At 37.5% G+C, this 16989-nt stretch overlaps 1 protein-coding gene across 1 annotated transcript in view; it reads left to right on the top strand.

Annotated features, from left to right (window-relative positions):
- Positions 1–13618, top strand: part of ACAD11 (acyl-CoA dehydrogenase family member 11) — a 115360-nt gene extending 101742 nt beyond the window's left edge. Inside the window, exons 18-20 of the mRNA XM_004003336.6 lie at positions 8780–8896; positions 11116–11225; positions 12354–13618. Of these exons, the coding sequence (XP_004003385.1) occupies positions 8780–8896; positions 11116–11225; positions 12354–12468 (342 nt within the window). The 3' untranslated portion in view covers positions 12469–13618. The remainder of the gene's footprint in view (positions 1–8779; positions 8897–11115; positions 11226–12353) is intronic.
- Positions 13619–16989: the final 3371 nt, after the last annotated feature.

The following is a 16989-nucleotide window of genomic DNA, read 5'->3' on the forward strand; positions in this document are numbered from 1 at the left end:
TCTGTCTAGTTAGAGGTCTGTCAAATTTATTGCTCTTTTCAAAGAATATGTATTAACTATTAACATATAAAATTATACAATATAATAATTGATATGTTATGAGTTAATATTAATAAGATCTTTGTTTCATTTTCTCTTTTGTTTTCAGTGTTATTGATTTCTGCTGTTTATCATTTCTTTTCTTTTGCTTTCCTCAGACTTATTTCGCTCTGTTTTTCTAGGTTCTTGGTATGGTAGCTTGGATTATAGATTTTAGACTTTTCCACTTTTCTAGTCTATGCATTTAGCACTGTAAATTTTCCTCTCAGTACTGCTTTATTTGTATCCCACAATTTGTATGTATTGTATTTTCATGTTCATTCCATTCAGTGTATTTTTCAATTTCCCTTGGAATTTCTCTTTGATACATGGAAGTGGGTCACGAGAATGTGTAACTGAATTTCCAAGTGTTTAGAGGTTATCTTGCTATTTTTGATTCCATTGTGGTCACAAAACAAATTCTGTATTATTTCAGTTCTTTAAAATTTGTTGAGGTTGGCTTTATAGACTAAGATATGGTTTATCGTATTATGTGTTTTATGGATACTTGAAAAGAATGTAGATTCTGCTTTTGTTGGGTGGAGTGTTCTGTGAATATCTACTAGATCCTGTTGGTTGATGTTATTGTTGAGTTCTTCTATATCCTTGCTAGTTTTCTAATTGTCCTATCAATGGTTGAGAGAGGGGTGTTGAAGTCTTCAAGTAGAACTATGGATTTGTTTACTGTTCTTTTCAGTTCTTTCTGTTTTTTATTTACATATTCAGCAGTTCAGTTATTTGTTGCATACACATTTAGGATTGCTATGACTTCATAAGGATTTACCCTTTTATCATTATATAATGACTTTCTCTGTCTCTGTGCTTTGACCTCCAAGTAATTCTCGGTACTTTGAAGTCTACTTTTATCTGGTATTAATATAGGAAAGCAGGAGCTTTCCTTTGATTAATGTTTGCATGATATATTTTTTCATTTTTGGTAGGTTGTTTTCAACCTGCCGATATCATTATATTTGAAGTGAATTTCTTGACGACATATAGTTAGTTGGGTCACATTTTTTAGTTCATTGTCTTTGTAATAAGATTGAGGCTAGTGCTTAAGGCTGCCACTTCATGTTTGTTTTTAGTTTCTGGTTTTTTCCTGCATTCCAATCAGTTAATTTAACGCTTTTAGAAGTCCACTTTGTTTTATCTAGAATGTTTCTGATTGTATCTCTTTGTAAACTCTTTTAGAGATTGCTCTGGGTATTATAATATAGATACATATGATATATAATAAAAATACATATATTAATATATGTATGTATATATCTCACTAATCTATTGGTATCGTCATTTGACCAGTTTGAATGAAGAAACTTTACTTCCCTTTAACCTCCACCATTTTTAATATAATTGTTTTAAATATTTCCTCTGTGTACATGTAGAATGACATCACATAGTATTAAAATATTTACTTTAAACATCAAACAAAAAAAAATAAACATCAAACATAGTGTAGAAAATTCAAGAGAAAAAGAAAAACCAATTTCTGTAGCCATATTTTTCTTTTCATGGTTTATTCCTTCCTGATTTTCCTAGGTTTCCCTTTAACCCCTCTATTTAGAAGGCTTTTTTTAGCAGTTCTTATTTAGGGTCTGTAGGCAAGTGTTCTCTGTTTTCCTTTATCTAAGACTGTCTTGATTTCTTCTCCTTAAGGAGGGTCACAAAAAGTCGGACACAACTGAGCGACTGAACAACAAGGATATCTTCACTGAGTATAAGGTTGTGTTGACAATTCTTTTCTTCCAGCACTTGAAAAATATCCTGCCATTTCCTCCTAGCATATGCATATATTTTCATTCTTCACTGGCTGCTTTTAAGATTTTGTCTTTAGTTTTTAGAAGTTTAATTGTGATGTGTCTTGGCATGGATTTCTTCTATTTATTATGCCTTAGGTTTACTCAGCCTCTTAAATCTATAAGTTATGTCTCCTGCCAAATTTGGGAAGTTTTCAGCCATTATTTCTTTGAGTATTTTTTCAGTCTTGCCCTCTTTCTCATCTTCCCAGAGATGTTAGATATTAAATGTTAGATAAATGTTAGATATTTTGTTATAATTCACATGTCCCTAATGCTAGTCTTTGAAAGAATTTTTTGCTCTATTTTCTCTCAGTGGTCTAGATTGATCAATTTCTATTGACCTGTCTTACTGTTCATCGGTTTGTTCCTTTGTCTCCTCCATTTTGCTAAACCATCCACTGCCCATTCACTGAGGTTTTTATTTAAATTGTTATATTTTTCAGTTATAAAATATCCATTTGGTTCTTTATTTCTTCTGTTTCATTACTAATATTTAAATTTCTTTACTGAGACTTTCTATTTTCTCATTTGTTTCTACTGTGTTTACATTTACTAATTGAAGCATTTTTATTATAGTTGCTTTAAAGTATTTGTCAGAAATTATAACATCTCTGTCACCTCAGTGTTCACATAATCATTCATTTTCAGACCTCCTGGGTTTTGACATGACAAATGATTTTTTATTAAAACCTAAACATTTTCATAATATATTTTGAGACCTTATTTAAACTTTCTATTTTAGCTGGGTTTATCTGGCAGTACTCAGTTAGAGGAAAGGGTTGCACTACCTCTGCCAGTAGGTAGAAGTCCAGGTTCCCGTTCCGCCTACATTGATACCTGAGGAGAGAGATGTATTCTTATCACTGAGTGGTTCCCACTGACATCATAGAAAGGAGAGAACTTGTTCCTGGTGTCATTCCTTACTTGGCACTGTCTGATACCACCCTGGATGGGGTGTTGAGGTACCTCATTACAGCACTCAGAATGGTGGAAGCCTGTGTTGGCATGAGTTGGGGTGGGGCCAGTGATTTTTTTCTGTGGTATTTGGCATAGATAGAGTGGTTATTCTCTAAGTTTTCTGTCTTTCTAGCTGCGCTTTCCCAGTCCTTCAGCTATAGACAGTAGACTTTTGTTGATGCTCTTTTTCATTTGATTTTGGTCTGTGCTCGCTGGCATTTTCAAGTTGCTGGCTTCTTCAGCTCCAAGTCTGGGATATATGAGACAAAGAGAAAATCCAGGGAATTTAATCTCCTGTTCTTTTTCTGGTCCAAAATTCCCTTGCAGTCTACCTTCTTCTCTCTACCTTTCAGAGTCTTGTTATGCTTGTTTTATAGACAGTGCCCATTTTTGGTTTGTACTTTGTTGAAGGACTAGGGGAAAGTACATCTATTCCATCTTCTTAGAAACAGAAGTCTTTGGAAGCATGAGTTTCTTAATTTGTGCAGGTATTCTCTAAACTACTGTCTAAAGTTCTCTGGGAAAGGCTAAACTAGAGAATGGGGACTGGTGCTGAAGCTTGAGTAGAGTCTCCTTTACTCTAGGTCTGGATCTTGGGAAACACACCCTCAGGCATGTATGCCGATCATATAGATTTAGCAACTTAGATGAAATGGACCAACTCCTCAGAAACCCACAAACTACCAAAGCTCACTGAATATGAAATTGTTGTTGTTGTTCAGTCACTCAGTTGTGTCCGACTGTTTGTGACCCCATGGACTGCAGCACGCCAAGTTTCCCTGTCCTTCGCCATCTCCCAGAGCTTGCTCAAACTCATGACTGTTGAGTCGCTGATGCCATCCAACATATCATCCTTTGTCGTCCCCTTCTCCTCCTGCCTTCAATCTTTCCCAGCATCAGGGTCCTTTCTAATGAGTTGGCTCTTTGCATCAGGTAGCCAAAGTATTGGAGTTTCAGCTTGAGCATCAGTCCTTCTGAATATTCAGGATGGATTTCCTTGAGGATTGACTGACTGGATCTCCTTGCAGTCCAAGGGATTCTCTAGCGTCTTCTCCAAAACCACAGTTCAAAAGCACCAATTCTTTAGTGCTCAGCATTCTTTATGGTCCAGCTCTCACATCCATACATGACTACTAGAAAAACCATAGCTTTGATTATATGGACCTTTGTTGGCAAAGTAATGTCTCTACTTTTTAATACACTGTCTTGGTTTGTGTAACTTTTCTTCCAAGGAGCAAATGTCTTTTAATTTCATGACTGCAGTCACCATCTGCAGTGATTTTGGAGCCCCCCAAAGTAAAGTCTCTCACTGTTTCTATTGTTTCCCCACCTATTTACCATGAAGTGATGGGACTGGATGCCACAATATTAGTTTTTGAATGTTGGATTTTAAACTAATTTTTTCACTCTCCTCTTTTGCCTTCATTAAAAGATTCTGTAGTTCCTCTTCACTTTCTGCCTTAAAGGTGGTTTCATCTGCATATCTGAGCTTGTTGATATTTCTCCTTGCAATCTTGATTCCAGCTTGTGCTTCATCCAGGCAGCATTTCATTTGATGTACTCTGCATATAAGTTAAATAAGCAGGGTGACAATAACAGCCTTGACATACTCCTTTCCTAATTTTGAACCAATCTGTTGTTCCATGTCTGATTCTGACTGTTGCTTCTTGACCTGCATACAGGTTTCTCAGGAGGTACATAAAGTGGTCCAGTATTCCCAACTGTTTAAGAATTTTCCACAGTTTGTTGTGATCCACACAGTCAAAGCCTTTAGCATAGTCAATGAAGCAGAAGTAGATGTTTTTTGAAATTCTCTTGCTTTTTCTATGATCCAACATATGTTGGCAATTTGATCTCTGGTTCCTCTGCCTTTTCTCAATCCAGCTTGAACATCTAGAAGTTCTTGGTTCATGTACTGTTGAAGAATAGCTTGGAGGATTTTGAGTATCACTTTGCTAACATGTGAGATGAGTGCAATTGTGCAGCAGTTTGAACATTCTTTGGCATTGCTTTTCTTTGAGATTGGAATGATAACTGACCTTTTTCAGTCCTGTGACCACTGCTGAGTTTTCCAATTTGCTGGTGTATTGAGTGCAGCACTTTCACAGCATCATCTTTTGGGATTTGAAATAGCTCAACTGGAATTCCATCACCTCCACTAGCTCTATTCATAGTGATTCTTCCTAAGGACTACTCAACTTTGCACTCCAAGATGTCTAGCTCTAGGTGATAGATCACACCATCACGGTTATATGCATCATGAAGTTCTTTTTTGTATAGTTCTGTGTATTCTTGCCACCTCTTCTTAATATCTTCTGCTTCTGTTAGGTCCATACTGTTTCTGTCCTTTATTGTGCCCATCTTGGCATGAAATGTTCCCTTGGTATCTCTAATTTTCATGAAGAGATCACTAATCTTTCCTATTCTATTGTTTTCCTCTATTTCTTTGCATTGTTCACTTAGGAAGGCTTTCTTATCTTTTGGAACTCTGCATTCAGATAGATATATCTTTCCTTTTTTCCTTTGCCTTTCATATCTCTTCTTTTCTCAGCTCTTTGTAAGGCCTCCTCAGACAACCATTTGCCTTTTGCATTTCTTTTTCTTGGTGGTGGTTTTGAACACTGCCTCCTATACAGTGTTACAAACTTCTGTCCATAGCTTTTCAAGCACTCTGTCTATCAGATCTAATCCCTTGAATCTATTTGTCACTTCCACTGTATAATCATAAGGGATTTGATTTAGGTCATAGCTGAATGGCCTAGTGGTTTTCCCAACTTTCTTCAATTTAAGTCTGAATTGTACAATAAGGAGTTCATGATCTGAGCTACAGCCAGCTCCTGGTCTTGTTTTTATTGACTGTATAGAGCTTCTCCTTCAACTGTGAAGAATATAATCAATCTGACTTCAGTATTGACCATCTGGTGATGTCCATGTGTAGAGTCGTCTCTTGTGTTGTTGGAAGAATATGAAATAGATAACCCTAAATGCTTCTGTTAAAGAAGTTGAATTCACAATTTAATATATCTTGAAAAAAGAAATCTTCAGGCCCAAATGGTATCAGTGGTGAATTCTGATGAACTACTAAAGAAGAAAAAACACCAATTCTACACAATCTCTTCCAGAAAAATGAAGAAGAGGAAGCACATTCCAGCTCATTTATGAGACCAGAATTACCGAACAACAAGCTACAGACCACTATAGATGCAAAAATCTAGAGTAATCTAGCAGTATATAAAAAGAACAACCAAGTGATGTTTATCCCAGGAATACAAGGATGATTCATATTCATATGTCAATCATTAAGAAAATTATTCATTGTAATCTACCATATTAACTGCCTAAAATGAAAAACCACATGATCATATCAACTAATGCAAAACAGCAACTGACAAAATATCAACATCTATTCATGAAATATTAGAGATACAAAGGAATTTGTTTAACCTGATTCAGACCATCTAAAAATTCTATAGCTAACATCATACTTAATATGAAAGACTGAGTGTTTTAATTCCTGAAATTGAGAACAAAAGATGTTTACTCTCACCATTGCTCTTTATCTTCATAGAGGAAGTCTTAGCCGTTGCAGTGAGACAAGAAAAAGAAAGTTCCTAGTTGAGGAAAAAAATAAATAAAAATATGCCTCTTTGCAGACAACATGATTGAGTATAATATCCTTAGGAATCTACCAAACAAAACAAACAGTCCCTCCTAGAACTAAAAATAAGTGAGTTTAGCAAAGTCTCGGAATTATATCAACATATAAAATTAATTTTATTTCTAGATACTGCATGCTAAGTCACTTTAGTCATGTCCAATTCTTTACGACCCTATGGACTGTAACCCACCAGAATCCTCTGTCCATAGTTAAGAATACTGGAGTAGATTGCCATTGCCCTCCTCCAGGAGATCTTCCTGACCCAGGGATTGAACCCACGTCTCCTGTAGCTCCTGCATTGGCTAGCTTTACCACTAGCTAGCAGTGAACATTTGGAAGCTGAAATTTTTTAAATACCATTTTACAATAGACTAAGAAAGGAAATAGGTACACATATAACAAAATGTATGCTATCTATATGCTAAAAATTATAAAAGTAATGAAAGAAGCCTAATAAATACAGAGAAATACAGAATGTATAGATGGCAAACAAACACATCAGCAGCTGCTGCTGCTGCTGCTAAGTCGCTTCAGTTGTATCTGACTCTGTGCAACCCCATAGATGGCAGCCCACCAGGCTCCTTCGCCCATGGGATTTTCCAGGCAAGAGTACTGGAGTGGGTTGCCATTGCCTTCTCCGACATCAGCAACTAGGGAAATACAAATTAAAACCACCATGAGATATCTCTGCACATTGTGAAAATGGCTAAAACTTAAAAGTACTCACTATACCTAGTGCTGATAACTGGAACTCTCATATACTGCTGGTGGGAAGGTAAAATGGCATAGTCACTCTGGAAAATGTTGACAGCTTATAAGTATTTACCAGATGACCTAACAACTCCACTTCTGCTATTTGCTTTTAAAAATGAAAAGCTATGTTCACACAAAAACTCATATACAGATATTTACAGGAGCTCTTTAATAATCACCAAAACTTGAAAACAGCCCAAATGTCCTTCAACAGATGAATGGATAAACAAATTGTGGTACATCCCTACAGTGGAATACTACTCACTGATGAAAAGGAATGGACAGTTGATAAACAGAACAATTTGGATGACATTCAAATGAATTATGCTGAGTGAAGGAAGCTGGCCTCTAAAGAACACATGCTAAAGAATTCATTTATATGACCTTCGGATAAAGGCAATAGTATAATAACTGACAAACCTAGACAGCATATTAAAAAGCAGAGACATCACTTTGCCGACAAAGGTCTATATAATCAAAGCTATGGTTTTTCCTGTAGTCGTGTACAGATGTGAGAGTTGGACCATAAAGAAGGCTGAGAGCTGAAGAACTGATGCTTTTGAACTGTGGTATTGGAGAAGACTCTTGAGTCCCTTGGACAACAAGATCAAACCAGTCAATCCTAAAGGAAGTCAACCCTGAAAATTCATTGGAAGGACTGATGCTGAAGCTGAAGCTCCAATACTTTGGCCACCTGATGTGAAGAGCTGACTCATTAGAAAAGACCCTGATACTGGGAAAGATTGAGAGCAGGAGGAGAAGGGGGTGACAGAGGATGAGATGGTTGGATGGCATCATTAGTTCAATGGACGTGAGTACTCAATGGACATTAGCTCAGTGGACATGAGTGCTCAAAGGACTGCATGCTGCATTCCATGGGATCGCAAAGAGTTGGACACAACTCAACAACAACATAATAACTGAGAACTATTCAGTGGTTTCTACAGATTAGAGGTAGGGCTATTAAGGGGCAGTATGAGGGAATTTTGGGGGGAAGATGAAACTGTTTTGTCTCTTGATTGTAGTTATACCAATCTATGAATGTGTTAAAATTCATAGAACTATTCACCAAAGAAAAAGTCATGTTTACTAAATAAATAATAGTAACAGTATAATGAAGGACTGCTGGACCATTCTCACTGAAATTGTCTTGGGAATTATGTAGACTGTCTATAAGCAGATCCACCACCTTACACTTAACAAGTTTCAATGGGACTATGCAGTTAGCATTTAAAATAGCCAGTATGGAGAGTCTTGGCAACAAGACAGTTGCTCAGTTTGGCTGTCTTGACTTTAGACACCAGAATATCCAAAATAAATTATTTTTATGAGCAAATAAAATTTTTTTTCTAAAATCTTCCAAAGTTACCTGCAGCCATACCAAATGCTGTGTATATGGTTGGGTGGTTATATCAAACTAAGTCTTCCATTTAAAAATATTAATGTATAGAATAGGTTGTTTTCATGTGTTATATGTGGACCTCAGACACCAGCTTATCTCCTCCTTCTTCTGCTGCCCTTTGTTCCCCTCCAGGAGGTAGTAGCTCACTGGATTGCTGAAAGCCGCATTGCCATTGAGGAGATCCGCTTGTTGACCTTGAAAGCTGCTCACAGCATTGATACTCTGGGCAGCGCTTGTGCTAAGAAAGAGGTGAGAACCTTTGGACTACCATCTGCCAAGTCATACGTTTCTCCCACACTTTGGGCATTCCAGGTTTCATGGTGACTGGAGGGCACTCAGAATATTGGAAGCTTCCATTTGATTTTGGTTTAAAGATTATAAATGTATGTCATTTGCCAGTTTTCCTTTCACTGGGCTGCTTTAGGGAAAGATTTTCAGGATGAAGAATATCTTCAACTTTCTCAAGATGCCACAACAAAAAGTAGGAAAATACTAGACTTTATACAGACTTGGAATTGTACCTGTTATGTCACCTTCTGTCAACCTCTTGACCTTGAGCAAAGTATCTAACTAATCTGCCTATGACCTAGAGTTCCAATGAAGAGTAACCAAGTTGGTGTAGAATGCAGAGCACTATGCTGCCACATAGAAATGTTTCCTAGAAAGTCCTTCTTGTCATCTGTTTCTGGCTTATTCGGAATAAGAGCATAATTATATAAGAGCATAACTATAAAATCAATGACACTTCCATGTTCTAGCTATTGTAAATAGTGCTGCAGTGAACAATGGGATACATGTATCTCTTTCAGTTTTGGTTTCCTCAGGGTATATGCCTAGGAGTGGGATTGCTGGGTCATTTGGTGGTTTTATTCCTAGTTTTTAAAGGAATCTCCATACCATCTTCCATAGTGGCTGTATCAATTTACATTTTCACCAACAGTGCAAGAGTGTTCCCTTTTCTCCACACTCTCTCTAGCATTTATTGTTTGTAGACTTTTTGATGATGGCCATTTTGACCAGTGTGAGGTGATATCTCATTGTAGTTTTGATTTGCATTTCTCTAATAATGAGCAATATTGAGCATCTTTTCATGTTTTTGTTAGTCATCTCTATGTCTTCTTTGGAGAAATGTCTGTGTAGGTCTTTTTCCCACTTTTTGATTGGGTTGTTTGTGTTTCTGGTATTGAGTTGTATGATCTGCTTGTATATTTTGGAAATTAATCCTTTGTCCATTGTTTCATTTGCTATTGTTTTCTCCCATTCTGAGAGTTGTCTTTTCACCTTATAGTTTCCTTTGCTGTGCTAAAGCTTTTAAGTTTAATCAGGTCCCACTTGTTTACTTTTGTTTTTATTTCCGTTACTGTAGGAGGTGGGTATAGAGGATCTTGCTTTGATTTATCATCAAGCATTGTGGCTATGTTTTCCTCTAAGAGTTTTATAGTTTCTGGTCTTACATTTAGGTCTTTAATCCATTTTGAATTTATCTTTGTCTATGGCACTATTTACAATAAAAACAGCACTATTTACAATAGCCAAAACATGGAAGCAACCTAGATGTCCATTGACAGATGAATGGATAAAGGAGTTGTGGTACATATACACAGTGGAATATTACTCAGCCATGAAAAGAAACACATTTGAGTCAGTTCTAATGAGGTAAATGAACCTAGAACCTATTAAACAGAGTGAACTGTATCAGAAAGATAAATACCATATTCTAATATATATATACGGAATCTAGAAAAATGGTACTGAAGAATTTATTTACGGGGCAACAATGGAGAAACAGACATAGAGAATAGACTTATGGACATGGGAAGAGGAGAAGAGAGGGTGAGATGTATGGAGAGAGTAACATGGAAACTTACAGTAACATATGTAAAATAGATAGCCAATGGGAATTTGCTGTATGGCTCAGGAAACTCACACAGGGGCTCTGTATCAACCTAGAAAGGTGGGATGGGGAGGGAGATGGGAGGGAGGTTCAAAAGGGAGGGGATATATGTATACCTAAGGCTGATTCATGTTGAGGTTTGACAGAAAACAGCAAAATTCTGTAAAGCAATTATCCTTCAGTAAAAAATAAATCAATTTTTTTAAAAAATCAATGACACTGCTAAGGGAAAATGATTAGTGAAGACTCTTTACCTCTTTATGATCCCTAACATGATAAGTATCATTTATCAGCTGCCTGAAATCCTTCTGCAAACAAGGCAAGGCAAGTTATAAATAATAGAATGTAATTTGGATGAGGTATTTCTTTCCAGAAGGTCTATGTTGACTGAAATATGGCCTAATGGCTGCATTAGCGGATCTTTGTTGGCTTTCATCAAAAATCCTGTTTCAGTGGTGAGTGTTTGTGGAAAAGTTCTCTTGTTTCTTTTCACAGAGAAAATACAGATTAGATCAAATTCTGTCACACATATTGTCTAAGAAAAGAACATTCTTCTTACATCTTGTTTATACAGATTGCAATGATTAAAGTGGCTGCCCCCCGTGCCGTCTGCAAAATTATTGACCGGGCCATCCAAGTGTGTGGAGCTGCGGGTATTTCCCAGGATTACCCTCTGGCTAGCATGTGAGTTCTGTGTGCTAAGTAGTTTCAGTCATGTCTGACTCTTTGCAACCCTATGGATGATAGCCCGCCAGGCTCCTCTGTCCATGAGATTCTCCAGGCAAGAATACCAGAGTGGGTTGCCATGCCCTTCTCCAGGGGATCTTCCCAACCCAGGGATCCAACCCACATGTCTTACGTCTGCTGTATTGGCAGGCAGTTTCTTTACCATTAGCCCCACCTGGGACCCTCTGACTAACATGTCATCTAATCACCATCTATATTTAATGGTGTTGGGGTTAAATATCTGCAGATGCTTTGATACTATTTACAAAGAAAATAAAAATAACTAACTTACTTTAAAGCCTAATTGAAAGCTAACTGAGGTAATATAGGTACTTTACAGTAGATCTGTGTATCAATAAATAGTTTTATGATTACAATTGTCATTTCCCTCAATTATGTTCACTTTTACCCTGAGAGGATGCACCAAGCGTTCCTGGACTGTAAATAACTCATGAGGGTTCACCCTGGAACAGAAAGGAGGACAGGAACAGAGCTGGTCAAAGAGGGGCCCAGAGCCAGGCTTAGGCAGGCACTAAGGATGCTTTACCACCCACACCCATAGGTGTGGCCAGACTGCGGCCATTCCTGCCAGCCAACACATTGTGTCCACACGGTAAGTGCTGAGATCAAGAAGGTACACTAACCACTGGACATGATACCACCTTCTCTGTCACACTGGAGATAAGAATCTGGTGCCCCATCAGTTTTTCCTCCATCAATTTTTAATAAGAAAGAACTGAATATATAGTACTATGTATTTATATTATATAAAAGTTATATATCTTCATGGCCTGTGGCTTACCCAAGATGTCTCCTAGCAACTTCTAGTACCTACAGCAAACCAAGAATGAGATTAAGCCCACTGCACCATGCCGTTTAAGATTCCACTCCCAAAGTGAGGACTTTAAAATGACATTTCACAAGCCCTTGGGCTTACTTTTCTTGATTTTCCCTGTGCAGTTTTTCTTATCACTGTCTTGGTGAGATTTCAAACACTAATAATCTTGGCTTAGAGTTAGAGTGACTGTTGAAGCGTCAGGTTTCTCTATGATAAGTCCTGACACTCTGTTCTTTATGTTTTTGCAGGTATGCCCTAACACGGACTTTGCGCATAGCAGACGGGCCTGACGAAGTCCACCTCTCAGCAGTTGCAAAAATGGAGCTGAGGGACCAAGCCCAAAACCTGAGGGCCAAGATATAGGAGATGATACCACCTCACCTTGATACACACATCATCAGTGCCAGCATTTGAATATTTTTCCACTTTTGCAACAGCTTGAGCACAGGATTAATTACTCTCTTTGGTAAAAATTTGAGCATCTGTTTTAATCAGTGGCTTTTATCATTTCAAGGATCACACTTGAAATTTTATAATCTCAAGGGTTTAAGTGAAAAAGGAAATTTTATAGCTTCAGTCTAACACCTAAACGTATATAACATTTAGTTTTTAAACACACTACTTGTAAAGAAATCATGAAGTAGACTGGAGAACTAAATCATGAGCATACAAATATTTTTACTTTTTTACTTTCAGGAATTGTTCCATTTAAATAAATATTAAATAAATATTTAATCACTACTTTGTAAAAATATAGTGGGATCTCCTTTTGGTCATTGGTTTTAGGGGTTGGTTTAACACTGTGTGGTATTGTTTGCATTGAAGGAGACATGACTGATTGGGTCATTTTAGAGTTTATATTGTTATAAGTCTCTTCATAATTCAGCAGGAAGCATTTATCCATAAAATCTGATTATGTTTGAAAGTTTGCTAGAAGACATGCATCTTATGAGAAAATAAAATTAAGAAAAAGTTTAATTATGTATAAAATATTGATATGAACAATGGATGTTTTAACCTATAAGAAAGTTATATAGTTTTGAGAGGAGATTAAAAACAATCTGCTCTGAACACTATTTTGTTAAAAGCAATACCCTAAGCCAACATCCTTGTGGCCTGTTAAATCAGTGCTGCCAGAACTACAGCCCTGGACCACTTGTGAATCTTGAGCACCTGAATTATATGATCAGCATAACTTAGGAACTGAATTTCTGATTTTTAAAAATTTTAATTAATTTAGATTCTCAGTTCAGTTACTGGAAAACTTTTAAGTATGCTCAGAATAACTTGGGTATGTTAATTGTCTTTGGCAAATGTAAATTTTTTGAAGTCTAAATGCAAGTATTTTGAATGAAAATTTAGCATCCAAATTAAGAAAGTACAAAATATACACCAGATTTTGAAAACTTAGTACAAAAAAATAAATGTTTCATTAATACATTTTAATATTGATTACATGTTGAAATGTTAATATTTTTGATATACTGAATTAAATAAAATATATTATTTAAATTAATTTTACCTATTTCTTGTTACATTTTTAGTTTGCCATTAGAATCAGTTCAGTTCAGTTACCAACAAATTTTTTTAATTTTCAAATGAAAATATTTTGAATTCAAAAAGCTTTAAAACTGTACATGAATTTATTGATGTGCATAAGTTATTTCAGTCATTATTTAAATATTTTCTTGGAGTGGGAGTGGGTACCCAGCATTTGACAAAGACCCGGGTTCTGAGTCTTGTGTATCATGTGGGCTTTGTAAACATTTGCCTTTGCGCCTTAACCTCACGGTATCTCGTATTTCCTTCTGTATGCTGGGATTAACTTTTAAATTTAGAGGACCTTTATCTACTGAGGGCTTGTGTGATAATCACTGAAGCTGTATAAAAATACTTTGATACTTCTGAACAACAATAAAGCCTTCTATAAGGCATCCTTTTTTAGGTAGATAAAATCTTATAACCCAAGCTATTCAGTCTTATTACTAGTTTTAAAAATTGCAACTTAGAAGAAATCAAGATTGTTTCTGACCAGTTAGGATTAAAAGTTGTATCTGGTAATTGTAATTTTGTGATAATTTTTTCCTCCTTGAGAAAAACTGGCTGAATTGGTGGTTGACTTATTTCAATTGATCTGTTTCTGTCTGTCATATACACAGCTGTCCTCTCCCCATGTGATCCATATCGCCTCTCTCACCTACCTTTAATTTATTCAGATAAAATCATATTAAAAAACATAGTAAAGATTGTTGAAAGAAAAAACTCCAGTCAACAAAGACTAAAGTAAGATCAAGGGCCCTTTCCCTTAATCAGTGAGTGAATGACTGACTGTAAACACGGGAGTGACAGGTCCCTTTCCAGGGTCTCCCCACGCTGTCACTGCAAGTCACTCTGAGCAGTCCACCCAGGACAGTCAGCCAGGTTTGCCAGTCATTTGAGCCCTCACAGGTTTAAGATGAGAAGTCGTCCTTCAGGTAACCTCACATAGGAAGGCAGGAAGAGAGGGAGAGCTCACCAGTTAGTGGGCAGCAGCAGGGAAGGAGGGGAAGCGGCTGCCCAACTGGAAGTCACCGTAAGGCTTTACACGAAAGTGGCCACAGAGGCATGGCTTGTCCAGGGAGTAGCCAGGTAAGGATCTCCAGGAGTTGATGGTTTAACCTTTGAGAACACACAAGAGAAAGTTCAGGTAATCGTGGAGGAGCTGAATTTCTCATCAGCCTGTTTGTAAGGCTTCCCCCAGGCCCATGTCTCCCCAGCTCTGCCCACAACTCTGGTCTGTTTGCATCTCATAGGCCTGTCCTGTTCAGTCACTCAGTCATGTACGACTCTGTGCAGCTTCATGGACTGCAGCACACTAGGCTTCCCTGTCCTTCACTGTCTCTGGAGTTTGCTTGAACTCATGTCCATTGAGTCAGTGACACCAACCAACCATCTCATCCTCTGCCGTCCCCTTCTCCTCCTGCCCTCAATCTTTCCTAGCATCAGGGTCCTTTCCAGTGAGATGGCTTTCCCATCAGGTGGCCAAAGCATTGGAGTTTCAGCTTCAGCTTCAGTCCTTCCGATGAATATTCAGGGTTGATTTCGTTAAGGATTGACTGGTTTGATCTTGCCATCCAAGGAACTCTCAAGAGTCCTCTCGAGCACCACAGTTCAAAAGCATCAGTTCTTCAGTGCTCAGACTTCTTTATGGTCCAACTCACATCCATACCTGAAAAACCATAGATTTGACTATACAGACCTCTGTTGGCAAAGTAACATCTCTGCTTTTCAACACACTGTCTAGGTTTGTCATAGCTTTTCTTCCAAGGAGCAAGCGTCTTTTAATTTCATTGCTGCAGTCACCATCCCCAGTGATTTTGGAGCCCAAGAAAATGAGGTCTGTCACAAAGATCCTTTCTTGACCACTTGTTCTGAACTAGCATCACCTGCTCTCCAGCCCCTTTACCTACCATTCTTCTCACAGCACTGATCACTTGGCATATCTATTTATTTATGGTCTGTCTGCTCAGTAGAGTCCACTTTTTGTGTGTATTGGAACCATGCATGCTAGCATGCACTCAAAAAAGTATGAATGAATGAATTCATGTGCATGATTGCTTTCCTGATCCCTGATTTGCAGTTGTTGAGAGGGCCAAGCATTTATTTGTAAGTCTGCAAACAAAAGCAGAACGGAAGCCCGAGCATTAGCCCAAGAACACAGAGGCTGGGCAACAGACCCAGACTGAAAGCGAACATAAAAGTCTTCTCTGGGACTGAGAAGGGATATTAGAGCCCCAGCAGTGGGGGCACACAGCAGTTTGGGCTGATCAACTGATGAAATACTTGTTTTTAATGAGTATTTAACAATTCAGAGAATGTACATTTACTTTTTTTTCTTTACTAAAAAATTCAGTTATTTAGGAAAATTCAGTTATTCAGGAAAATTGCATTACAATATTGGTTTGATTTTTGCCATACATCAACATGAATTAGCCATAGGTGTATATATGTCCCTTCTTTCTTGAACCTCCCTCCCATCTCCCACCTTTTCCCATCCCTGTAGATTGTTACAGAGCCCCAGTTTGGGTTCCCTGAGTAATACAACAAATTTCCACTGGCTATCTGTTTTATATATGGTAGTGTGTATGCGTCCAAGCTACTCTCTCCATTTATCTCACCCTCTCCTTCCTGCCTTGTACCCTTGTCCATAAGTCTCTTCTATGTCTGTGTCTCCATTGCTGCCATGCAGATAGGTATCATCAGTACCATCTTTCTAGGTTCCATGTATATGTGTTAATATATGATATTTGTTTTCCTCTTTCTGATTTACTTCACTCTGTATAATAGGCTCTGGGTTCATCCACCTCATTGGAATTGACTCAAATGTGTTCCCTTTTTATGGCCAAGTAGTAGTCCCTCGTATATATGTACCACAATTTTTTTATCCATTCATCTGTTGATGGACATCTATGTTGCTTCCATGTCCTAGCTATTGTAAATAGTGTGCAAGGAACATTGGGATACATGTGTCTTTTTCAGTTTTGGTTTCCTCAGGTATATGCCTAGAAGTGGTATTGCTAGGTGTATGCTGGTTTTATTCCTAATTTTTAAAAAAATCTCCATACTGTCTTCCATCATGGCTGTATCAATTTACATTCCCACCAACAGTGCAAGAGGGTTCCCTTTTCTCCGCACCCTCTCCAGCAATTATTGTTTGTAGACTTTTTGATGATGGTCATTCTGACCAGTGTGAGGTGATATTTCATTGTAGTTTTGATTTGCATTTCTTTAAGAATGAGCGATGTTGAGCATCTTTTCTTGTGTTTGTTAGCCATCTGCATGTCTTCTTTGGAGAAATGTTTGTTTAGGTCTTTTTCCCACTATCTGATTGGGTTGTGGTTTGTT

This window comes from Ovis aries, chromosome 1 (genome assembly GCF_016772045.2).
Source record: "Ovis aries strain OAR_USU_Benz2616 breed Rambouillet chromosome 1, ARS-UI_Ramb_v3.0, whole genome shotgun sequence".
Taxonomy (NCBI): domain Eukaryota; kingdom Metazoa; phylum Chordata; class Mammalia; order Artiodactyla; family Bovidae; genus Ovis; species Ovis aries.